The 27,403-nt window shown below is 45.0% G+C and overlaps 1 protein-coding gene across 1 annotated transcript in view; it reads right to left on the reverse strand.

Moving 5' to 3' along the window:
• Positions 1–1,488: 1,488 nt before the first annotated feature.
• The window catches only part of DTX1 (deltex E3 ubiquitin ligase 1), a 255,823-nt gene continuing 229,908 nt past the window's right edge, over positions 1,489–27,403 (reverse strand). Inside the window, exons 9-10 of the mRNA XM_069214560.1 lie at positions 24,104–24,193; positions 1,489–6,018 (exon numbers count right to left, since the gene is read on the reverse strand). Coding sequence (XP_069070661.1) covers positions 5,794–6,018; positions 24,104–24,193 — 315 coding nt within the window. The 3' untranslated portion in view covers positions 1,489–5,793. The remainder of the gene's footprint in view (positions 6,019–24,103; positions 24,194–27,403) is intronic.

The raw sequence follows: 27,403 nt of genomic DNA on the forward strand, positions 1-27,403 counted from the left end.
ATTCGAGTGATGCACCAACTGTCCACCTTTTGTAAATCAAAGTAATTTGACAGTGGACATCTCTTGTTTTTATTGGTCTAAAACCTTGCTTGTGGTTCATATTAAACCAAGCACCAAATAGAAGGTCCAGGACTTTATGCTGAAAACTGAAACTGAAACTCCTGAGCCTGTTCATGGGTTTGACACAAAGAACCATTACTTCTAAACTAGGCACACAGGACTTCCAGACATTTGTAGATCAGCACATCTGAGGAGGGCCAGACATGCATAATTAACCTGCTGAGCCAGTTCCGTGCCCTAGCACCAACTGTGTCCCGTAGCAAAAACTCAAGCAGCCATCATCTTTCTACTGGGCCATGCAAGAACACACAAGACTTACAGACTTACATTTATAGAAAATCACCAAAGAAGTGTTTGAGACCCTTATATTGAACCTCTGCGCCAATATCATGCCTTGACACCAACTGTGTCACTCAGTAAAAAGTTCCATTTACTAATATCGTCATAGTGGTCTCTGAAACGCATGCAGATACTTGTCGGCAAGAGCCAATGACAAACTCCAAAACTTCATATCGACCCTCCTCAGCCATTCCAATAGCCTTTGTCTCGTTATAGAAACTTTAGAAGCCATTATTCGCATACAAGGTCAATGAGACCTCCAGCCACTGGTAGCAGTTCCACAGCCAGCTCCAGTAAGATGGAGAAGATCCAGTCATTTTGGAACTTGCAAACAAGCCAACTCTTTTTTTGGATGCTGAGGAAAAAGGTTATTCCTCGAAAGTCTTATTTAGGAGTATTTTGATATATATTCTTCCACTTGTTTCACTAGTCAATGTTATCTTTTCAGTGTTAGGTTTCGTAAAAAATTGTTTTATGATACAAAGACAGGCACATTTTGTCCCTATATTAAGGGCAGAGGAGATCACGTTATCGACCTCTTAGATACCCTTGATCACAGAAGATGTTTGTTTGCTAGTGGAGGAAGAGAATAAATAACCACAGATAGGCATTGAAGCGACACAGTCAATAAATGCTCGCACAGAGGTGCAATAAGCAGCTATTGACATGAATCTGCCATGTAATTAGGACTGTTATGATAGAAATGCTTGGAAGTCAAATATGAACTTGAGACTGTGTAGCAGATAAGATAGGCCTGGCAAGGGACAGCATGCCACTGGCAACATGCACGCTCAAATACATTAACATATACTAACCACACTGGCTGTAGCTCATTAGTCAGAAGTGCCCAAAGTCTCAGTGTGAAACTTCAAAACATGCTTATCCACTGGCGGTAGGTCATTAATCTGGAATGCTATAAATCCAATAATGAAACTTGTTCCAACAATCTGTTTTGCGGGGGGGGGGGTCTCTGCAATTTCGCAAATGAGGCTGCTTTCCCAGTTCTTCCTTGTCTCGCCTCCCTCTTACTTCACTGTATGTATATTACTTTTTCTTTCTGTTCCCTCTTTGTTTCCTTTTTGTGTTTTTCTCAACCCCATCCATTGTAATTTTCCTGTGCTTTCCTTCTTTTCTATTGGATGGTGATAGGACAGCATCCATCAACACACCAAACTATACCTCTTGCCATCTAGTTCCATTTAATAGAAGTCCCAGTACATCCATGCATACACTTTGTCACAGTTTTATTTGAAGTACCAAGACAGATGCAGTGTGAGCTACTGGGACTAATGTCATAAACCAACCATTGCTAAAGCAGCAGCTGCCAATCATGTCTGTCTGCACATGTCCAGAACATGTATTAGATCCTTGTGCTGGCCCTATTCTCTGCAATGGTTCTTGGCAGTGAGTATTAGGCAGAAGATGGAAGATTCAACTTCTATGAGGGTTGATCCTTGGAGCTTAGGTTTCAGAGACGGTGTTTGCTTCATCACTCTGTTGTGGCAAGCACTTTTAAAGACCAACCTGTTGCCCATAGCTCTTAACATTGCAGAGTTCTAGGCAGCCCTGCCTGACCATTAGGAAAGGGGAACCAGTCATTGGGGTAATGCATGCGTCAATAACATGCACAATGCTTCTATGTCATTGCAAAGATACATTCAGCCAAAAAATAGAAAAACTTCTTGCATTTAGTTGTCATTATTTGGTTAATCGGTTGCTGTACTAGGATTATTATGTTAGTCTCATCCTTCTAAGTATCTGATCTAAATTAATATGATTTGTTTTGAATGTATGTGTTTGACTCTTTTGTCTAGATACTATTAACAGTATTACAAGTTTAAATTGTACAAAGGCGTGGGGGTGTGCGGAACTCACATATTTGAACTCCACAGAATTCTGAGGAGTTACATAAAAACTCCAAGATCCGCAGGGTTCCACACATGGGTGGAAATAGGCACATCACACTGCTCGATCTGTGATTTAGCACTGATCGACAGTTCCATGCAGAAAAATCAGTGCAAACTGTACTGCATTGTGTGCCAGAGGGCGAAGCTACTCAAGTTGATTCTGCTGCCATTCAATTTTCTACTCAAGTGGCAACCTTCTGACCAAGAACGGTTGCGACTGCCTGTGTTAGAAAACTTTTGCCAGATGTCGTTCTAGGGTCTGGGTTTAACTAACGTAGCCAGCGTACTCACAGTGATGGCGTGTTGACTGGAAAACGCTGTGACCTACACGGTTAAGGTTATCGGGCAGAGATATATGAACCGGCACAGATTGGTAACAAGAGTATTGTACGACAAGCTCGTGGAATTACTGATTACACTACCAAGCAGTGATTTCAAGGTGGACATGACTGATGGTTAGGAATGATAACGATTCTGTATGGACACTAAGATATGTCTTTATTATATTCCGGTCATAAATAAGCCCTGAAGAAGTCGTTTGGGTTATTTCGCCATGACGAAACACGTGTTGGCTTGGAATGTTATATGATTTTCTGATGAATTGACTGTTGGGACTCTAGAAGTTTGGACTCAATAAATTACGTGGATTGGACTACATATTTTGAGAATTGTTTGAACTTGGATTACTAAGTCTTTTCTACTATATTTACTATAACGACGTGGGAATATACTTTGTATGTGAAATTGTTTGAGTGTCTCACATTGTTTTCTACGGATGTCGTTCTAGCGACTGGAAATCGAGCTAGGGGCTGCCAAATTTTGCTCACGCTCGCCAACTCACCTTTCTGAAATCGTGCATGAGAAAAAATTCTGCCACGCGACGATTGGTGAAATTTGGCTGGAACTCTGCATTACAAACGTTAACACAGAGTCACCAAAATTCCACAGATTCTGCAGGAGGAACAAAATATGTTGCCCACCCGTAACAAAGGGACCCAGTACAGTTCTTTTAGATCCATTTACACCTCGACTGGCTTTGCGTAAGGAGTGCATCCAGGAGAGAAACCCAGGACCCACAGAGTGGAGATTGAGCTGTTAATTAGAACAACATCCACCAGGAGCTGACACTGAGGCCCATATTTATACGTTTTAAGCACCGCATTTGTGTTATTTTTTAATGTAAAAACGGTGCAAACTTGCAAAATACAATTGTATTTTGCAAGTTTGTGCTGTTTTTGCATCAAAAAGCGGCGCAAACGCGCCGCTAAAAAAGTATAAATATGGGCCTGAGTGTCTTATTCAGTGCCAGCAAGTCCACAGTGCACTGGGCTCAGACCAGGCATTGATTTTATGTTAAGAAGCAAAAATGATAGTCTGTCCAAAGTAAAATCATTTTCACAATGCAGCCTAAACACTTTTGAAAAGATGGACCCTAGAAGCGTATCCATGGTAAGAATTATGTCATAGTCTACAAAAAACAATGGCTCAGTTGAGATGATATTAATTTGATGCACATCCCAGGAACCACTCTACTGGGACAAAGAGGAATAGAGCCCCCATGCTATCCCAGAAGTGTGCAGTAAACATTTTAATTGTTTGGGAAAGCCTCTTCTGCATTGTAAAAAAAAAAAAAACAGAAGAAAAAAAAAAACATAACCGAGAAAAAATGCCCGGAAAAAATCTTCCTAAAACAACTTGATATACATATTGACTATGAATAGTCATGACATAATTGTTTTCAATTTACAGAAGTTGAAGGAAGTCAGGGTGCCCTGTGCTATTTACAATTAGTGCAAAAGGCAAAGCACAACTTGCATTATGTTCTGCTTTCATGAATAATCAGGGGTTTTTGATCCTCAGCATGGCACAGATGTTTCTTTAATCCTGTGATTTTGAAATCTGAAAACATGTGGGTGTAATTCTCAATACGCATTACTGTCTGGCCTGAATGAGCACAGTCTGTTGCCATAGCAGCTACGTCCTACTTCCAATAAGTCATTCTTCAACAGCCTGCCTCTCTGTTCTGTGAGTTGGGCAATGGACTTCCCCTTGATGGTTTCCAACCACAATACTGAGATTTTATCATTGACCCGCCAAAATATCATGCCTTAAATATCAACTAATACAATAGTATGAAAGTAATTACATCTGGGCATGTACAGATATAGATTTGCTAGTCTTAACTCCACATCTATCTACCTTAACAATATGCATATCTACAAGGTACACAGAGTAAGAATCGTAAACATAAACTTACTGATATATACTTCCAATAACAATATTATGGTAGTCGATATTTTTGCCGAAATATTTTGGAAGGTCAATATTTTGGTCCTTGCTATTCGGAAATGCAACTCTTTGCCTCCCTCCACCCAAACACCATAGATGAACCTGCCTTCTTTTTGGTACCCACTTCCTTCACACGTTACACTGTCATCTGCATTCTTTCCTGTCCAGTCCACTAAACAGCAGAGGGAATACATTGGATAAAAGCACCTCAATTGAAAAATCTGGCATAATCAGATACCGCATTCTTGCCAAGCTTGGAAAGGGACTGCTGCCGTTTCAAGGAGTCCACAGAACAAAGCGCAATACAAACACCCCAAACAAAACTATTGCTAGGGAGTGGAATGGAGGAGGAAGTGTGGTAAACGCAAGGATGGGTGAGGGCAAATTTAGCAGCCCTTGTGTTTTACCATTTTGCACTTGATTTGGAATCCTGTGTGAGAAAACATGACATAGGTTCCAAGGAAACTGTGGCCATGAACACTTTGCCTTCCTGTAGCCTAGATTTCGAAACTCATGCAACGATTAGAAGAAATCTCTCAACTTCTCTTGCCTTCCAAACTCTCAGGTCTATGCCTCCTTTTTCCTGCAAACCTTTCTGAAGCCCCAAATCCCAGGCATCCTCCTTTCTCCATTACTGTCGTACGATAGCTGGAGTGTATGGAAACTGACCCATTGCCTCATCAGAGATGTTCTGATTGGTTGTTGTTGAGGGTGAAATGGAGCATTACTCCAATGGGAAAGCGCTTGGTGGTCTTATGATCCCAGCATGGTCTTTCCTTCACTGTTATAACATCACTTTTTTACTTTGAGCCGCTTACAAAGAGAGCATGTCTGAGCAATATGAATACAGTCCATAGAGATACATCTGTATGCAAGTGACAGAAGCTGTTGAATAATCTGCAACTGGTGTACAGAAAAGCTGGGTACCAATACATGACATCTACTGCTTCCTTGCCTTTGATTTTGCAACTTTTCTTCTAATCTGCCCCAGATCCTGCTGATGCATCCACGAGACAAAGCAAGATGAGGGTTTTGGGCCAAGGCAGCAGAGTGAGCGGACCAGTAGCAGAAAAGAGGGGGTTAGGGAGAGGAAGCGTCCATCTCGCTCTTCCTCAAAGATGAGGACGGATAGGCATGCACCGTCTAAAGTCGGGACTCAACGGTGGATCAGGCAAACAGGTCACATTGGGCTCATTCCTCAGTCCTTGCAGGTTTCATCACAGACTCCCTGTGCCGTCAGCTCTGCCAGGGCATTGTCCAAGTAGTTGGGATCTGGATAACCGTGGCCAGTGAGGTTGGAGCCAAATTCTGTCTTGTGGTGAATCTCATTCCAGACAACTGTGTCAGATTCCCCTGTTGTGTTGGACACTCCGATTGTAAAGATAAGTCGGCGTTCCCAGGCTACAATCAAAAACTTCAGGACCTGTTCAGAAAAGGAAAGGTAGAATAAGGTATACTAAACATGAAGCAGACATTACGGTAAAAATATTAGGTGGGTTTGTTTTTCCTGATGGACCCCTGTTGACACCTTTCTAAACGTATGCAACCTGGGAAGCATCCTTGATACTAGACTCTCCTTGATTCCACAAGTGAAAAGAATCACTAGAAACAACTTCTACCACTGATTAGTAGAAACATACATCTGCAACCCCCTCATCAATGGATTGCCCTTGTCTTACCAGTGGTCATCAACACTGGTCATCATCAACTTTTGCAACAGAACCTATAGAGGCCTTCCTACTGAAACCATGGACAAAGAGCATAAACCTATTCCACCCACCCCTGCTGACCAAACAATGGGTTGAATGCAATACTCTATACCTCATGCACAAGACCCCTCATTGATGGGTACAACCCTATTTTCCCAGCCCGTTGATGATATACAGGCCAACCAGATGCTTATGTTCGGCATACCAAAAGAGGCTCTGTATCCACTGGTAACATACAAATGTTTTGGGGGCAGAGTACTTTATTTCAGGAGTGAACATCTGCTAATGCTTCCATCACCAAAAATTTATTTTGAAATTTAAGAAAATGTACTTGCTCTGCAAGCCCTTTGGAGTACTGCCACGTTGGGTGTCCATAATGTAGTGATTACTGTGAGCACAGCAAATGCGATGCTCTTACTCCTTACCTTCTGTAACCCCTTTTTCACACTTGCAAAGCTCTATGAAGCAGCCTATGTACAACACTATCAAAAAATGAATATAAAAATAAATATAAAGCTATTCTAATTTCAGAAGCCCCCCAAGTTCTACCAGTGAAAATGCTCTGGATGTTGGCTCCAATGAATTAATCCAGACTTCAGTGGCCGAATGTTCTGTGGATATGTGCTGGCCACCCTTCCATCCGGTTCTTCAAATACAATGATGTATTCTCCAGGGTTGGACAGCTGTACCCAATGCTATCAGTGAATGACTCCAGACCCCTCTGTCACTGACTTGCTCAAGTCTTCTAGAACAAATGCTCTCTACTAATGTGCTCCCAGTTATACAGATAAAATACTGTACATGGCAGTGTTACAGCACCAATACCATGACCACCTGATAGTATAGAGGGATCTTGAATCCACAGAAATAAACATTTGTGCCTCCCCAAGGTAACATTCATTTTAAGATAAGTATCCCCTATGGTTGTGAATCACAAAGCCAGTTAGTCCTCAGAAGTATAAGGCTGTGTGTCCCTATAACACTAGAGAACAATCCAGCCATGATGAAGGTGGATGATCAAGTTTCCTTGTGCTCTTCCATAAGTCATCCAGCTGCAGAGGAGCACGTTCTATGTCTCTCTGCTATGCTGTGACCTATCCAGGCCTGTGGAAAAAATGCTCAATGGTTGTGCGCTATTCCATGAGTCACTCAATCCTAGGTGGGGAAATGTTATGCCAGTGTGCTCTAGCACTACCAGTGACACGCGTGTCTTCCTGTGCTTTTCCACAAAGCACCCAGACCTGGAGGTGAAATACTGTATGTCTGAGTGCTACTACATCAGCCGCCCAGTTCTACAGGAGAAATGTTCTATATTCTTGTGCTATTCCATGAGCCACCCAGTCTTAAAGGGGATATGTTCTATAACCCTGTGATAATCTATCAATCAATCAATCAATCAATCATTCGCATTTATAAAGTGCGCTACTCACCCATAAAGGGTCTCAAGGCGCTGGGGGGGGGGGGTGTCAGTGCTCGAAGAGCCAGGTCTTGAGCTGCCTTCTGAAGGAGAGGTGGTCAGGTATGGCGCGAAGGTGGCTGGGCAGCGAGTTCCAGGTCTTCGCTGCCAAGAAGGAGAAGGATCTTCCTCCGGCGGTGGCTTTGCGGATGCGGGGTACAGCTGCCAGGGCCTGACCGGCGGAACGTAGAGTGCGCGGGGGGGGTGTAGAAGGAGACGCGGCTGTTGATCAGTTTGGGTCCGAGGTTGTGGAGGGCTTTGTGTGCGTGGGTCAGGAGTCGGAAGGTAATCCTCTTGTTGATGGGGAGCCAGTGGAGTTTTCTCAGGTGTCCGGAGATGTGGTGGTGGCGAGGGATGTCCAGGATGAGTCTCGCGGCAGCGTTCTGGATTCGTTGGAGTTTTCTCATCAGTTTGTTGGTGATGCCGGCGTACAGGGTGTTCCCGTAGTCCAGGCGACTGGCTACGAGGGCGTGGGTGACGGTCTTCCTGGTGTCGGTGGGGATCCAGCGGAAGATCTTGCGGAGCATGCGGAGGGTGTTGAAGCATGCCGAGGTCACCGCGTTCACCTGCCTGGTCATGGAGAATGATGAGTCCAAGATGAAGCCGAGGTTGCGTGCGTGGTCGGTGGGTTGGGGAGTGCTGCCTAGGGCGGGGGGCCACCAGGAGTCGTCCCATGCGGTGGGAGTGGGGCCGAGGATGAGGACTTCCGTCTTGTCTGCGTTCAGTTTCAGACGGCTGTCTGTCATCCAGTTCGCCACTTCTTTCATTCCTTCGTGAAGTTTGGTTCGGGCTGCGGTGGGATTGTTAGTGAGGGAAAGGATGAGCTGGGTGTCGTCGGCGTATGATATTAGGTTGAGTCCGTGGTTGCGTGCGATGTTTGCCAGGGGGGTCATGTAGACGTTGAAGAGAGTGGGGCTGAGGGAAGATCCTTGGGGGTACGCCGCAGATGATTTCCGTGGCTGTCGATCTGAAGGGGGGGAGGCGGACTCTCTGGGTCCTGCCGGAGAGGAAGGAGATGATCCATTCGAGGGCCTTGCCTCTGATGCCGGCGTTGCTGAGGCGTCGTATCAGGGTGCGGTGGCAGACCGTGTCGAAGGCTGCAGAGAGGTCCAGTAGTATGAGGGCCACGGTCTCACCCTTGTCGGTCAGGGCTCTGATGTCGTCCGTGGCTGCGATGAGGGCGGTTTTGGTGCTGTGGTTGGCTCTGAAACCGAACTGTGTGGGGTCGAGGGAGTCGTGGGTTTCCAGGGCGATGGTGAGTTGCGAGTTGACAATTATCTCAATCACTTTGGCGGGGAACGGCAGGAGAGAGATGGGTCTGAAGTTTTTGAGATCGGTGGGGTCTGCTGTGGGCTTCTTCAGGAGGGCGTTGAGCTCTGCGTGCTTCCAGCTCTCCGGGAAGGTGGCGGTGGTGGGGGAGGCGTTGATGACGTCTCGAAGGTGTGGTGCTATGACGTCGTCGGCCCTGTTGTAGATGTGGTGCGGGCAGGGATCCGATGGGGAGCCGGAGTGGATCGAATTCATGGCGCGGGTGGTCTCCTCGGTGGTGGTTGGGCTCCAGTTGAGGATGGTGGTGATCTCGTTGGCGGGTTCTGGGGGGGGGTTTGCGTCGGCGGTCGGGAAGCTGTTGTAAATGTTGGTGATTTTCTTGTGGAAGAAGGTCGCGAGGGAGTCGCAGAGGTCCTGTGATGGAGGGATGGAGTTGTTTTCTGCGTCAGGGTTGGAGAGCTCTTTGATGATGCCAAAAAGTTCCTTGCTGTTGTGGGCGTTGTTGTCCAGTCTATTCCGGTAGGTGGTTTTTCGTGCGGCGCGGAGGTGTTGGTGATGTTGGCGGGTGGCGTCCTTGAGAGCTGAGAGGTTCTCTTCGGTCTGGTTGAGGCGCCACGTCTTCTCTCGGGTGCGGCATTCTTTCTTGGAGTCTTTGAGGTCGGGGGTGAACCATGAGTTTTTCTTGTGGTTGTTGGTGCTGGCTTGAGTCTTCAGGGGGGCCAGGAGGTTTGCACAGTCGCAGGCAGGTTTGCACGAGTCACCATTGGGTGGGGCCAGGAGGGTTCTATGTCCCAGTGCTAGACCATATGCCACTCAGCCATAGAATGAAAATGGTCTATGTTCCTGCACTATTCCATTAGCTAGCCAGTCCTAGAGGGGTAGTGTTCTATGGCTCTGTGCTATTCCATGAGTCCCCAGCTCTGGAGATGATAACTATTTACGTTCCTGTGCTATGCCATGTGCTACCTAGCCATGCAGGAAGAAATGTTCTTTATCCATAAGCTATTACATGAACCATCAGACCTAGAAGTCAAAAGCATCTAGTTCTTTGTGCTATCCCATACGCCACCAAGTCCTAAAGGTGGCATTTTTCGTGTCCTTGTTTTATTCCATGAGGTACTCAGCCCTATGGAGAAAATGTTCTTTGTTCTTAGGTCATTCAGTAAAGGACCCAGCAATAAGAGGATGTGTTTCTTGCTCCCTATGCGATTACATGTCTACAACAGAAATGTTCTATGCCCCTGTGCTTTAAATGTTGTATGTTACAGGGCTGTACAATTAGCTAGACCTGCAAGTGAAATATCTGCTATTCCATTAAGCACAGAGCCTAGATGAAAATATTCTATTTCCCTGAGCTGTACAATTTGCCACCCAGCTCAACAAGGATAATGTTCCAAGTTCCCGTGCTATTGCAAGAGCCATACAGCCATAGAGGGGGAGTTATTCTATGTCCCTTTGTGATTCCGTCATCCACCCAACTATTGAGGGGAAATGTTGTAGCTTGACGGAAAACATGTTCATGCTATTTCATGAGGTACCAGTACTATAGGGTAACCGTTCTATGTCCCTGTGGCATTAAACAAGCAAATGAGCCCTATAGGGGAAATATTCTATCTTACTATCCTATATGATGTACGACCCAACCTATGGAAGAAACGCTCTATGCACAATTATATTCAATGAGTCCCAGCCCTACAGCTGCATTGGTTCATGTCCCTGAGTTATTCAAGATCAACTCGGCTCTAGAGGTCAAAAGGTCTATTATTCCTGAGCTATTTATGGGTCACTCAGTCCTAGAGGTGAAAGGTTTATGCCCCTACACTATTTCATAGCACACTAATCCATAGAGGGCAAATATTCTACCTCCCTGTGCTTTTTTATGAGCCACCAAGTCCTTTAGGGGAAATATCCTGTATCCATATTGTAAGGAAATGCCTCCTTGGCATGGTTACCCCCTGACTTTTTGCCTTTGCTGATGCTATGTTTTGATTTGAAAGTGTGCTGAGGCCTGCTAACCAGGCCCCAGCACCAGTGTTCTTTCCCTAACCTGTACTTTTGTTTAGACAATTGGCACACCCTGGCATCCAGGTAAGTCCCTTGTAACTGGTACCCCTGGTACCAAGGGCCCTGATGCCAGGGAAGGTCTCTAAGGGCTGCAGCATATCTCATGCCACCCTGGGGATCCCTCACCCAGCACAGACACACTGCTTGCCAGCTTGTGTGTGCTGGTGAGGACAAAACGACTAAGTCGACATGGCACTCCCCTCAGGGTGCCATGCCAACCTCACACTGCCTATGCAGTATAGATAAGTCACCCCTCTAGCAGGCCTTACAGCCCTAAGGCAGGGTGCACTATACCATGGGTGAGGGCACCAGTGCATGAGCACTGTGCCCCTACAGTGTCTAAGCCAAACCTTAGACATTGTAAGTGCAGGGTAGCCATAAGAGTATATGGTCTGGGAGTCTGTCAAACACGAACTCCACAGCACCATAATGGCTACACTGAAAACTGGGAAGTTTGGTATCAAACTTCTCAGCACAATAAATGCACACTGATGTCAGTGTACATTTTATTGTGAAATACACCCTAGAGGGCACCTTAGAGGTGCCCCCTGAAACCTTAACCAACTACCTGTGTAGGCTGACTGGTTTTAGCAGCCTGCCACACTCGAGACATGTTGCTGGCCACATGGGGAGAGTGCCTTTGTCACTCTGTGGCTAGTAACAAAGCCTGCACTGGGTGGAGATGCTATCACCTCCCCCTTGCAGGAGCTGTAACACCTGGCGGTGAGCCTCAAAGGCTCACCCCCTTTGTTCCAGCACCACAGGGCATTCCAGCTAGTGGAGTTGCCTGCCCCCTCCGGCCACGGCCCCACTTTTGGCGGCAAGGCCGGAGGAGATAATGAGAAAAACAAGGAGGATTCACTGGCCAGTCAGGACAGCCCCTAAGGCAACCTGAGCTGAAGTGACTCTGACTTTTAGGAATCCTCCATCTTGCAGATGGAGGATCCCCCCAATAGGGATAGGAAAGTGACCCCCTCCCTTTGGGAGGAGGCACAAAGAGGGTGTAGCCACCCTCAGGGCTAGTAGCCATTGGCTACTGCCCTCCCTGACCTAAACACACCCCTAAATTCTGTAGGGGCTCCCCTGAACCTAGGAAATCAGATTCCTGCAACTTACAAAGAAGAGGACTGGTGAGCTGAAAAACCCCTGCAGAGAAACGGAGACACCAACTGCTTTGGCCCCAGCCCTACCGGCCTGTCTCCCTCCTTCGGAAGAAAACTGCTCCAGCGACGCTTTCCCCAGGACCAGCGACCTCTGAATCCTCAGAGGACTGCCCTGCTTCCACAAGACCAAGAAACTCCCGAGAACAGCAGCCCTATTCAACAAAGACTGCAACTTTGTTTCCAGAGGAGCAGATTTAAAGACCCCTGCAATTTCCGCCAGAAGCGTGAGACTTGCAACACTGCACCCGGCGACCCCGACTCGACTGGTGGAGAAACAACGCTACAGGGAGGACCCCCCGGCGACTCCGAGACTGTGAGTAACCAAAGTTGTCCCCTTGGGCCCCCACAGCGACGCCTGCAGAGGGAATCCCGAGGCTCCCCCTGACCGCGACTGCCTGACTCTAAAATCCCGACGCCTGGAAAAGACCCTGCACCCGCAGCCCCCAGGACCTGAAGGATTGGAACTCCAGTGCAGGAGTGACCCCAGGAGGCCCTCTCCCTTGCCCAGGTGGTGGCTACCCGGAGGAGCCCCCCCCCTTGCCTGCCTGCATCGCTGAAGAGACCCCTTGGTCTCTCATTGAAACCTATTGAAAACCCGACGTGTGTTTGCACACTGCACCCGGCCGCCCCCGTGCTGCTGAGGGTGTACTTTTTGTGCTGACTTGTGTCCCCCCCGGTGCCCTACAAAACCCCCCTGGTCTGCCCTCCGAAGACGCAGGTACTTACCTGCTGGCAGACTGGAACCTGGGCACCCCCTTCTCCATTGAAGCCTATGTGTTTTGGGCACCACTTTGAACTCTGCACCTGACCGGCCCTGAGCTGCTGGTGTGGTGACTTTGGGGTTGCTCTGAACCCCCAACGGTGGGCTACCTTGGACCCCAAATTGAACCCCGTAGGTGGTTTACTTACCTGCAAAAACTAACATTAACTTACCTCCCCCAGGAACTGTGAAAATTGCACTGTGTCCACTTTTAAAATAGCTATATGTGTTTTATGTAAAAAGTATATATGCTATTGTGATTATTCAAAGTTCCTAAATTACTTACCTGCAAAACCTTTCAAATGAGATATTACATGTAGAATTTGAACCTGTGGTTCTTAAAATAAACTAAGAAAATATATTTTTCTATACAAAAACCTATTGGCCGGGAATTGTCTCTGAGTGTGTGTTCCTCATTTATTGCCTGTGTGTATGTACAACAAATGGTTAACACTACTCCTTTGATAAGCCTACTGCTCGACCACACTACCACAAAATAGAGCATTAGTATTATCTCTTTTTGCCACTATCTTACCTCTAAGGGGAACCCTTGGACTCTGTGCATACTATTCCTTACTTTGAAATAGTGCATACAGAGCCAACTTCCTACACCTATGCTATTTCATGACCGATTTTGCCCTAAAAGGGAAATACTTACTCTATGTTCCTGTGGTATTCAGTGAGCCACCTCTTCTCATAGTATCCCAAAATCAGCATCTTTTAAAGACCTATTTCTTGCAGATCTCTGTCATGCTCAACCCCCTCAATGCAACCTCCTATGAAGGTAATATCGCACCACTGCACCTCAGCAAAGCTCTCTCCACAGAAGCTCCCTCACCCGTACTCACTATTGTCAATACTTTCCTCACTCACGCCACCATCATAGAATCTCTCAAACAGACCAGATCTTGCCACTCCTCATGAAACCTGCACTAGAACTGATACTGCTACCAACTACTGGCCCACCACTCATCAACTTTTTTGGGCAAGAACATTAAAAAACAGTCTATGCTCAACTCCAAGAACGCATAAATGCCAACCATCTTCTGCACAACTACCAACCTGGCTTCAGATCATGCTGCAGCATGGAGACAGCTACCTTACACATAATAGATGACACTCTCCTGACCACAGATGATGATGACCCCAGTCTCCTGGTTTTGGTGGAGCTCTTAACTGACTTTCACATCATTGACCATCCCACCCTCACGGGCACCTTGGAGTCTTAAATGGTATTGACTGGCAATGTTATTCAATGGTTCTCCTTTAATCTCTCCAACCAACACAAGTTCATTCTCAAGGCACCGCTGGGTTGCAGAAAAAGCCTATCGCCTGCAGACTACTAAAGGTTTCCTTACTGTCCGATGTCTCCTTCGACCTTTAAATGGTGACTTTAGGGCTCTACTCAATGATAACAGCACCATTATGCAAAAAGATAAGATTATGACGGAAAATTTGGAGTGGTTGGAAAATAATTCTAGACAGTGTTGAGGGCATCGATGATAGGCAATTTGTTATCTCACTTCTGCAGGGCACTGTCCTTACAGATTACCCAGCAATATATTTAAATGATGAGATTCAAAGAGTACATAGAGACTGATTTAAATTAAATTCAAATTGGAAAAAGCCTGTTAAGATTCTTATGTGATTTCAGACATATGCGGTCAAGGAACAGATTTTGGAGAAAGCTCTTAAGAACAGTTCTTGGACGGTGGGTGGGGTACTCTTCATCATCTGCTCAGATATATGTAGGGTAACTGAGGAGATACAATGGGACTTGGGTTAGCGCATTCTGGACTTGCAGATGATGTGGGCTAAAGTACACTTGAAATTCAAAGCCTACCTTAGAGTTATGTGTCAGAACAGAATGTAGAGTTTCAGGAGCACAGAAGAGGTTATTCTAGAACATAAAAAGTAGGTAGAGAAACCTGAAGAATGGGGGGGGGGGAGGTAGATCATCTCATTTATGTTTCAGCCTCTAACCAAAATGTTCTCGTATTAGCGTTTGTAATATGTTTTACTCCTATATCAGAATTTGAAAGTACTGGTGCCGTAGGTGGAAACAGGCAAGTATTTAAGTGCCAAGAAGATGAGGGTGGAGCCCAGAGGGAAGGTTATGAGGGTAGGGGAAGCAAAAAGGGTTGAGAAGGGAGCACACAGGTGTAGCATAGGTGGAGGAAGAAAAGTAACAAAAATGTTGTCCTCTAGCACCAGGAGTGGTCATCAAATGGGGATGTCTGTCATTAAAGAGCTTGTCCTTCTGTCCTGGAATGTTAACTGCATAAGGAACAGATTAAAACAGCAGAAGCTGATAGGGCACATTAAAGAGGCTAAGGCAAATGTATAATGCTACAGGAAATGCATATGTCTTGTACTGAGTTAGTAAAGCTGTTTTTGAAAAAGAGAAATTGATTCAACAAATAGTTAGCACATAGAAAGGGGTGGCCATATTAGTAAGATGGTCTCCTGGTCTAGAAGTGCTGCAAACAGACATAGATCGGTCTGGTAGATGGGTAATAGTTAGGCAGAAGCAGTTGAGGGAGGTTTACATATGCACTTTGTAAGGAAATGCCTCTTTTTAAATATTCAACCCCACATTTCTGGACTGATGCTGCTGGTTTTTCGACTCGGAGGGCACACTGAGGCCTGCTAACCAGAACTCAGTGCCACTGTTCTGACCCTATACAAATTACATGTCGAACTAGATACACCCAATTGTCAAGTACTGACTTACGTAAAAGGCCCTAGAATAGGGTACCCAGGCCATGCAAGGTGGACTGTACACTCAGGGCTGCAGCATGAATTGTGCCACCCTGTGTGTGACAAGGTACAAAATGGCTTCCAGCCTGCCACTGGAGACGGGAAGGACAGTGTTTACAATGCCAGTTCGACTTTGCCATTCACACCAAAGGCAAAACCACCATATCCCTTAACAGTATAAATGTTTCCCCTTAGGAATGCCTCTAGAGCCCTAAGGCAGGGAGCTTATTTTGTTAAGTAGGATATATATTTTTATTATGTCTTAACAAAAACACTTCCAAATTGTCGTTTGTTGTGGATAAAGTTAGTAGTCCCATTGGCTAACACTGGGCTACTGGTTGGCAACCTCAACCCGACTAGCTCCTGATTGCGACTACCTAACTGGGTCATGTAAAGTATCAAATTAATCGTGGCATTAAACCCAACCTGATGCCCAGGTCGAATTTAATACCACAATTAAAGTTGAGCAACTTTTCAAAAGTTGCCACAATGTACTCCAGCTAGCCCAGTGGCCTCACAAAGACCCTGGCACACAGACAGCTTTCTGACCCCTGGGCAGCTGAATGAACATCTCCCCTGCCCTGAAAAAAAATGCAGTTGCTGCAGAGTGAGGTGTCATGTCCTCTCTGAGGAATGAAAAGAAAGAGTCCAGCCAGTTGACTTCCCTAAAATGCCGAATTAATTAGGATTGTTGTGAGAACTCCAACCGGAGGCCTGGACCCTAAACCTCCCGAATAATTAAGGTACTAAATTGATTAAAGGTGAGTTCCCACTCCAGAAAATTTTCTAATAATGAGCACAATGCTTCAGTAGTTATTTATTTGCAGTAGAGACAACAATTCCAAAGGCTTATGTTCCAATTAAATTAATGATCATCTTGAAGCTGAAAGAAAGTTCCAAGAGTCGGCAGCTAAATAGTCCAAGCAACTTTTATCAGGGATGGAGAGAAGGTAAAGAGCAGTATTCGATGAAAGAACAGCCAACACGTGTTTCACCCCATAGGCGAGTAGGCGGGGGCTTTCTCAAGGCCAGTTCAGAACATAATGACAAACTTCTGACATCAATTATCTCAATTGTCGATAGAAATCTGAAAACGCGGTAAGCACGAAAGAATAACGGCGAGAAATTGCCAGCGTGTCCTGCGTTCAATCGCTGCAGTGATTATGTTCATTATGTTCTGAACTGGCCTTGAGAAAGCCCCCGCCTACTCGCCTATGGGGTGAAACACGTGTTGGCTGTTCTTTCATCGAATACTGCTCTTTACCTTCTCTCCATCCCTGATAAAAGTTGCTTGGACTATTTAGCTGCCGACTCTTGGAACTTTCTTTCAGCTTCACGATGATCATTAATTTAATTGGAACATAAGCCTTTGGAATTGTTGTCTCTACTGCAAATAAATAACTACTGAAGCATTGTGCTCATTATTAGAAAATTTTCTGGAGTGGGAGCTCACCTTTAATCAATTTAGTTCCTCTCTGAGGAAGGCCACTCAGGGTGTTAGTCCAAACGGCGAGCTGCAAAGGTGAAACTGTCTTTGTGTAGAAGTAGTGCCAACACCCTTGAGTAGGATGCATTTTGTTCCTGCAGACAAAGTGGAGACAGGGTCAAGAAGGGAAAACTCACCCAAACCTGTTTTACTATGGGTGTATAGCCCTCTGGTATACGCACCTCTAGGGTCGGATATCAGGCTCCTGACAACTGAGGAAGGTTTGTGCCATCTTGAAAGGGGCAAAAATGTGGCACTCCAGGATAGCCAGATGCCACACATTGTTGGAGTTTTATCACTAGGAAGGAGGGGACCCAGTAGCCTATTGGCTATTGACCTTGTGGTACCCGCATGGCACTTTCCTGGGATAAATATGGCACCCTTGGCACTCTGACCCTCAGATCATGCTGGAATCAGAGAGGACAAAAGAAGGACTACCCTACTGCCCTTTAACGTGCACACAGAGAGGCCGCACCATTGGAAGTACTGCTGGTGTTGCACTTTGGGCTAGCAAAGGTTGGACTGTGCCTGTGGCTCTTGGCTCAGAGAAAAGGTGATTCCCATTCTACAGCAGTAACTCCAAGGACCAGTCGACTGATCTTCTGGAACTAGTTCCAGGGACACAAGAGCATAAGAAGCCCAATCTGACAAGCTGGTCACCACTGCAAAAGTTTTGCTGCTACCAGTCGCTGGGCACCCAAGAGGAGAAATCTGAAACAGCAAAAAGCTGCACCCAATCCTACCTTACTTGGGAGTGCTATCTAAGTCCAGATTCATTGCACCCAAGAGACACTAGTCCCCACCAAAGAATTTTACCCCAACTATGGTGCAGACTGACCAGTAGCCCAGCATTGGCTAGTCTGATACTGAAACATTGAGGACATTAGGGGACCCTGAGACTGTGGCCAAGTTCCCCCCATTTCACCCGTTGGCCAAGGAACACCCACAAAGACACCCCCATCGGCCACACCACAACCAGAGCATCCTTTGATAATTTTGTGCCTGCATCCCTCAGTATCAGGATCACCCCTTTGATGTCTATGGTAGTTGTTTGGATCATGTCTTAAGAATGCTCTGGTGGCCAGGTAACTATCCAAAGTATCCATTCAGGCCCCCTAGACTTCTGTCATGCTGGAATTGGTTGCCCCACCCAGGTAAAAGTAACCAAACTAACTGTTTCAGACTTTTCAAAAGTTTCCAAAGTTTTGTTGACCGATGCTTGTTTGCTGTTGCATTTAAAAGTGATAATATCTTGTAAAATCTGTATCTCTGGAACTCTCTGATGGATTTTGTTTATCAACGTCTCTAAACATTCATAAAAATAAAATCTATTTTTATAAATTGGTGTATTCTTTCTTTCTTGTGACTGTCTTACTTCGTTGTTTGGTGCTGTTAAATGCTTTACACATAGATTCTTTGCTAAGCCTTACTGCTCGCAGCCTCAGCTAACCAGGGCTGAGCATGAGGTTAAGTAAATGAGCCTGAGTGGGCTGAAGATAGTACTTGTGAGTGTACAGCACAATAAGGCCCCACAGCCATATCATATAGTACACCTAAATCCTCACATACATCTTACTATGGTTTTAATAAGGATGAGACAAGCCCTATTAAAGCACTAACCTCTCATCTAATCCAAAATAGGGGATTCAATATTATAGGGAAAGACTTCAATACTCTGCTGGGTGTTGAATTGAAAAAGATCAATCCAGGGGCATAACAGATACCCCCACAGCCCCTGCAGTGCAGAGAGGCCTCTAGACTTACTCATACTGAAGGAGGCCAACTCAGCCACTACTGATGTGAGTGTGGGGCCCGTTCAGCATATCTTGCCACTGGACCAACGTCTAGATCGATAATAAACGCCCCCAAGATGAGGAAGGTGGTGCTAAATATTATGTCCAATTTGGGGGTAATAGATGCTTGGAGGAAGTATATGGGAGAAAGGAGAGATTATACCTTTTATGCTGAGATAAACAGGACCTTCTCATGACTGGACTATGTTTCAGTCGATATGCTGTTAAGTAGCTGTCAGATAGTAATCACTCATAGCCCTACACATATTTTGGATCACAACTCAGTTAGGTTTTCAATTAAGGCTTCTATGCAGCAGATAGGCGTAAGATGGACTATAGATCATAAATTACTATTAGAGAACTCCTATAAAGAACAGATTGGGGTTAGAACCAAAGACTTTATCGATCTAAATCTGGACTCAGTGTCACTTGGAGTGGTGTGGGATACATATAAGCATGTTTAAGAGGGATTATTTAATCTATAGCAAGGAGATATGCTAAAGTGCAGGTGTTTATAATTAAAGAGATATGCTAAAGTGCAGGTGTTGATAATTAAAGAATTAGATGATACAGTAAGGAACAGTCAGGCAGAGATTCAGGTAGAGATGAACAGCTCTTTTCAGATGAATAGTTTAAAAAGGTTAAGAGAGGATCTAGAGGGAGTGCAACAAGAGAATAGAGTTGGGATGAGGCAAGAATTAAGAATGGATGGGAGGGCAGCAGGGTCAGACATTTTGAGTATGGAAAAAGGCATGGAAAGCACAGGATACTATAGTGAGGAATCATGTCAAAGGATAAGAGTGCCCGAAACAAAACAATTAGTATCTGATCTAGGATAGATTCAGAGTATTGTTTACAGGTATTTTAGTTATTTGTATCAAGATGATCTGTCGGCTGTCCCGTCAGCATGTAGTATATGATTAGAGAATATGGTTACAACTCTTACGGCAGCTCAGTTAGATAACCTAAATGCATCCATAACAAAAAGGAAATTAGGTAATCTAAATATAACATTAAAAGGGGGAAGGCTACTGGCCCTGAAAGGATTCTGGGGGAAATTTATAAAGTGCTTTTATGGTTTACTAGTGCCGACGCTATAAGTTGTATTTAATGCCATTTTGTTTGAAGGACGAATTGTTCTCTCTTCCTGGAATATGGCTACTATCACGTCCATGGTAAAAACAGGGAAAGATCCTACGCAATATGGGTCTAATAGGCCTATTTTTCTACTTAATTGGGAATGAAAATATTTACCAGTATTTTACCTAAGAGAATACGTGGGCCAATGTTGGTGTTGATCCCTGAAGATCAAAAGGGTTTATTTCATGGAGATGAATGCAAGAATTACCGCAACTATTGATTGGATCTGTAGATATCAAAGAGGTACATATGAAACCCTTAGCTAATATCACTTTAGATGTGGTAAAGCTTTTATTAGGGTCAATTGGAGTTATCTGTGGGAGGCCTTACACAGATTTGGGATTCAAAAATAATTTGATAGAACTATAAAAGCTCTATATAGCTCCCCCCTAGCTAGCCTATTACCTAATGGGAATCTTAATCAGGAGTTAAGAATTGAGAGAGGGACTAAACAAGATTGCCCATCGTCCTCCCTGCTCTTTGATTTGTGATTTGTATATTGCCCTGTTAGCTCAAGCTCTAAGACAGGAGAAAGATATTATTCCTTTTTACGCATGGTCTTTTATGCAATAGGGTTGCAATGTATGCAGATGACCTACTAATATATACAGCCGATATTGAGCACTCGTTAGTTAAGATTAACCAGGTTACAGAGAAGTTTGGGATTATTTTCTGATATCAGGTGAATTAGTTTAAATCAGAAATAATGATATGAATAGCAGAGTACATACATACCAGGATAAAACAGGAAATCAAGTACTTGGGTATTAATATCAAACAAAGGATAGAAGCCATACCAACAAGTAATATGCAAAAGGTTAAAAAGGAAATTGGTCTCTGTCTGGGAAGATGTGAAAATCTGAGAACAAACGATCTATGGAAGAATTAATTTAGTAAAGATGCCAATCATCCCTAAAATCACTTATATATTCAACAATATTCCGTTGAGTTTCAGTAAATCTGATTTGACTAAGCTCCAATCCAGAATTAACCGTTTTAACAGGAATTCGAAAAGAGCTAGAATGTCATGCATGAAACTTAGGAAAAAAAAGCTGAAGGGTCGTCTGGGGTTGCCGGATGTAAAAATCTATTGTTCGGAATTCCAATTAAAAGCTTTTCGATCGTTATTTGGGTCTCCGGGGGAGTCTAAGTTGGAGTCACTTTATCAAGAGATGTTGACATCTCTTTTTCTGGCAATTTTCTGGCAAAGTTGGGGCCCTTACGTTCTTTACAAAATGTAGGGTTAAAAGCTTTGAGATCATCAGCGTATCTATGGTATGCTGTTAGGAAGGTCTTGGGATACCATATTATAGATTGCTGGGTACAATTTAAGATTCCCATGGCACCCTGGCGTTTTTGATGGAGTACTTGAAAAAAACGCATTTTAAGAGTGGAATACTCCTGTGGGGGCATTTAATCAAGGAAAGTGAACTCAACTCTTTGGAGGTTTTGTGTCAACAAACCAGTGGGAATATCTTTTTGGATACCAACAGTTAAGATCGTTGTGTGTAAAGCAGACGTGGCCTCAAAAGGACGTCTCAGAAGTAAAATAGGCCCTGCATAATCATACTCTGAGAAGGAAGAAAGTGGCATTCTGGTATGAAGGTTGACTGGAAAATGAGGGGAAGAATGCTCCAGAACCTTATCACATTTGGGATTTGGCCTTGCAAATGCCCTAGTTAGGAAACTTTTGGCAAGTATCTATGATTTTTTTGTATAATACAATCAAATGTGCATCAATAGGGAAAAATGACTCTTTACCACTCAGAAAATATAGGTCATTAAAGAAAACTGGCCAAGCTCTCCAACCAGGGAGCGGGAAGATGTAAGAAGTGCTTGGAAACTCAGGCGGATGATCTTCACATGTTTGTGAGATGTCCCTTCCTGTGAGAGTACTGAAGGGATACAAGTATGATGATCAGTGGTATTCTTCGATAAAGTATAGAGGTAAGACCCCACCTGATTTTTTGGGAATAAGGGAAGTGAGGGATGTTTAAGTGGTGTGGATCAACATCCTTTATTCTATCTGATTCTCTTCACAAGAACTTTGATTTGCAAATACTGGTCTAAGCCTATTGCTCCTTCGTTGGGAGAATGGACATCGAGAGTTGTTTTTTTACCTAAACCTAGGTAAGAAAACGGAGAGACACTTGAGGGTGGGGGGACTTTGGCAATGTTTTGATGCTTGGTTGGAAAATCAAGTCTGATGATTATGCCACAAGTGGCTCTAAAGACCTCCCCATTTTATCTTGGTAGAAATAAGGAGGCAGTAGGGGATGAGTTACAGGCTGGGTCTGAACTAGAGCTAGAGTGTCATATTTTCTGTGTACCCCAGTAATTGGATCAACTATTCTCTGGTGAATGAGGGCACAAATTCACCATTATGCAGATAATACAAAACTCTATGTGACTGTCTCTTCTACTCTAGACTTCCAAGTCTTCAAACACTGCTGTTCCCTCATACAGAGCTGGATGTCCTGTAGCTCATTCCCACCATGGCAGCAGTCCTGTTATTTGCCAAAACCAGCAAGCAATACATAGTACAAAACCTGGCTCATGACATCAACCTTCATGGCTTCAACGCCAGCTTTCACCTGTGCCAAGTCACTTGGATTCACCCTCCCCTTCAAGGAACAAATTGTTCAGAGAACTAATTAGATCTGGCACTAGCTTTTTCTCTTGAAGAAAGTGAAACACTTCCTCCCAATATTGTCTTCAGAACTGGTGTTCTAGCCCTGGTACTCGCTTATCTGGATGATGGAAACGCCAGTCTCTGTGGCCTCTGTGACTCCACACTTGTCCACCTTCAAGGAATCCTACACATCACAGCAGGTCTTATCCAGGGCCCAATGAAATATGATCACATCACTACCATCCTGATGGAACTCCACTGCCCCCTATAGCTACATCACTTACATTGCCATCACAAACTGCACCTCAGCCTTTGTAGGTGACAATCTCACCATCGCGGGTGGCTCTCCAACCACCAGCAGCAAAGGAAACAATCACACTGGAGACAAAGAACAGTGAAAAATAGCAACTAGGCCTTTTCTATCTATGCACACTTCCTCTGGAACAACTCCTCTCAACTGTCAGGGCTGCTGCAAACCTTCCAAATTCAGGAAAGAGTTGAAGGCTCACCTCTTTAAAGAACACTAAATCATGATGAAGTGACAGTACATAAACACACTACCCCTCAAGTCACTTATTGACTTTGTACCTGTCAGTGCTCCACTGCCTTTGACAAAGTTCATGCTAAACAAATACCACATACATACATACAGACATTCTTCATGGAAATGCTCTATTCACATTTGATATGAAATATGGTGCCCATCACTAGGGCTCGAAAAGTCTATGTCCTTATTCTATTCAATGAGCTACCCAGTCCAGGAGGTCCAAACATCTTTGTCCCTGTGCCATTTCATCAGTTGCAAAGCCAGACCGGAAATGCTCTATTTCCCCACACTGTTCCATGAACCATTCAAACTTACACAACACCTAACCTTATGATTGATAGCCTGTCCATGGACTATTTGTGAGGTCATGCTGCTCTTTAGAAACAAGCTCAATATCACCTTGTAAGCGGAGAACTCAGCAGGAAATTGTATTTGTTAATTCTGAATCCAGTTAATGGCAGACTACTCCAGGACATCTCATCCACTGTGGTAGAAATATTTGTATCTAACCGTGTCTCATGCTTTCAGTTCTTATTCTAATTTAACTAGTAGAAGTGACCTATTTTTTATTGAAATCAAATGGCTAAAAACCCATATTTCATAACTGATAACTCTAGGAAGCAACTGTAACTGGTGCACTGGACCGATCACATGGGTCTCTAAACAGAAGGCTGCCTTTCCTTTTAATACACATGGGGCTTGGATGAAGGTTTCTTTCACATCAATTACCTTTCTGCCTTTGTCAGTATCTGGAAGGTAGCAGTGGCGTGGGAAGCCTCTAGCAGTGAACTTCTTCCCTGGGTTTGGATGTTCAGTTCCCTGTGAAGAGAAGACATTACGGAGGTGAATGCATCCTCTGGACCATGCAGGAGTGACATGCAGAGCTATCACTTTCACACACAATTGTTCTCCTCATGCTGATAGATCCTAGGCAGTCCTTCAATGGCATGTGCAGAGACAAACTGATGCTCATGCAGACACTAGTAACAAACAAACACCTGGGGCTGCATTAAATATAGTGCTACTGGGTGCAGAAGATGCTAGTGCCAGATGTTTACACCCCTGGGGAACTGTGGTAATACAGACGAGGCCACAGACACTTGTAGGCCCACCCAGGTAATACAGAGAGAGCCCTGGCGTGATCATCAGGGGCATTCCATTATTCACACGGGAGGGTGGCACAATGCAAATGACGGAAAGCCTTATCTATTGCGTCTGTGCCGTATTACAGATGCAAGTACAATCACAAAAAAGACTGTGGGAGGCGCACTGATTGTGCGCCACATAAGACGTGGCACTAACAAGGACCTTGAGATAGCAGTACTTGGGAGGGAGCCACAGGCGTTGCAGGGACACGCCAGCTCTCACCCCACAAGCAGATGCAGTCACACACTGCTTCCTCCTGTCTCTTCAGACAGTGGTCGGGTCTACAACCTTCAGTAACAGGGAGACTGGAGGCTTCAAAGACGTAGTTCACCTTTCACTAATACACCTTTCTCAGTGTAGGGATGAGATGGCGCTTCCAACACCCTTCTCAGTGCAGGGTCGAGGTGGCGCCTCCACTGGAAAAAGAACATTTTTGTAACTTGCCACACAGTCCAGGTCATAATATAAACCACAGAGGGTAACCCTGAAAAACTCAAGAGGGGCTGGGTAGAAATTATTGTCAGACTACATTGCCCACTCTTGGACCAACTCTGACATAAAAACACTAACATATACATGCAGCATCATAAGATAATATTTAAATAAACTTATTTTATTTATATACAAAATTAATTAGCATATTCACATCCAAATACCCCTATCAGAAAAATAAGAGGGACAGAAAAAGTGTCAAAAGAACAAGTGCTCGTGTTCAAGAAAGAGAAGAAGGTCAATCTCACACCTAACCAATAAAATAAAAATGTACAGGACAGCCTGTTGGTTCAACTTTTAACACATTGAGGGGCATATTTATACTCTGTTTGCGCCGGAATTGCGTCGTTTTTTTTAATGCAAATCTGACTCAAAGCTAACTCCATATTTATACTTTGGCGTTAGACCCGTCTAGCGCCAAAGATCTTGGAGTTAGCGTCATTTTTTAGCGTGGACACCTACCTTGCGTTAATGATATGCAAGGTAGGCGTTCCCGTCTAAAAAATGACTCCAAGGCATGTGCGCCTTATTTAAACTCCCGTGCCAAAATGGTGCAAGGGAGTGGGCGGGTCAAAAAAAATGACGTCCAGCCGCTTTTGCGTCATTTTTTAACGCCTGGTCAGGGCAGGCGTTAACGGACCTGTGGGCTCGGAAGGAGCCCAGAGGTGCCCTCCCATGCCCCCAGGGACACCCCCTGCCACCCTTGCCCACCCCAGGAGGACGCCCAAGGATGGAGGGACCCATCCCAGGGAACTTAAGGTAAGTTCAGGTAAGTAATTTATTTTTTATTTTTTGGTGGCATAGGGGGGCCTATTTTGTGCCCCCCTACATGCCACTCTGCCCAATGACCATGCCCAGGGGACATAAGTCCCCTGGGCATGCCTATTGGGCAAGGGGGCATGACTCCTGTCTGTGCTAAGACAGGAGTCATTTCAATGGGGGTTGGGAGTAAAAAAAAAATGGCGCAAATCAGGTTGAGGCCAATATTTTGCCTCAGCCCTGACTTGCCCCATTTTTTGACGCCCAAGCTCCATTTTCCCCTACGCCGACGCTGCCTGGTGTGGGTCATTTTTTTTGACGCACACCAGTCAGCTGCGCCGGCTAACGTCATTCCATAAATAAGGCACCCGCATGGCGCTTTGGAATGGCGTTAGAATTTTTGACGCACAACTGCGTTGGCGCAGTTGTGCGTCAAAAAGTATAAATATGGCCCGAATCTTTTAGTACAATTATACGAGTAATAAATCTCCATTAAAGTCCTTCTTTCATCCTAAAAAGAAAAACAAAAAACACATCCAGGCTCAAACATCAGGTCAGGTCTGCACTGGAGCGCTCTCTATTCATTAGTAATAAGGCGCTTTTTCTGCCCTTTCATAGTAATTTTTTCGCTACCCTGTCGCGGTGCCCTAAGGCTGTCACACCTTGCCTTATGGGAGCACTGGCCCAGGACACAGGGGTGCCCATTTGCAAATCTCCTTTGTGTGACTAAGACTGACATGCTTGTCGAAAGTCTGGAGTAAGCCACACCTAAGTCTCCCGGTCAGGAGTAAAACACAACTACTCACAAAAAAGATGAATCAGGCCGAGGGTGATGCACTAAGGGGCAGTGGGAAACAAACCATCACTTACAGAGACACACTTCCAGAGAGGCCCCAATGGGCTTCCCACCACTATCATGTTCTGTTCACTGTGCTTCAGGAAGAGCAGGCAGCTACCATCCTCCCTCCTCTCTATGAATCACAGAGCCCTAAAGAGCTCATCAGTGGACTGCAGGTAAGCACAGCCCTTGCAATCTGTTGGCAGCAGCAGATCCTCTGACTGCCCAGCCCATGAGCACCTGCAATGTGTCTCTTGAGACACTGACCTGGCAGGTGTGTGCTGCCCTGCCTGCAGCCCTCAGGAGCAGCAGAAGGTGTGCTTCACTGAGAAACCGAGCTAGACGTGGGAGGGCAGTCTGTTGAGCTTCAGAGCCTGGCGGTGTGCAGTACTGTGTGGATGTGCTCCGGGTCTGTCCTTCCTCTGGGCTGCAGTATGCACATTGTGTTTGTCTGTACCCGAAGCTACATTAGGTGGGTTGCACGTCCATTCTCTGATCTGGAGAGTGTGTGTGAGCTGTCATTAATTAGGAGATCCATTCTATATGTGCCCTGTCTGGCCCTACGCGGATTTGCAGTATGTACTCTGTGCTCATGTGCACTATGATTCTTGCCTTGGTGTTGCTGTTTGTATGGTGAATGCCATTCCTATGACCCTCAGCACGTGTGCTGTCTACCCCAAGTGCTGCAGTATGTGTGCGGATACCCCATCCTCAGGCCTGCAGCACATGTGCTGTCTACCCCCTGTGCTGCAGTATGTGTGCTGAAAGCCCATCCTCTGATTTGCAGCAAGTGT

This window comes from Pleurodeles waltl, chromosome 11, assembly GCF_031143425.1.
Source record: "Pleurodeles waltl isolate 20211129_DDA chromosome 11, aPleWal1.hap1.20221129, whole genome shotgun sequence".
NCBI lineage: Eukaryota > Metazoa > Chordata > Amphibia > Caudata > Salamandridae > Pleurodeles > Pleurodeles waltl.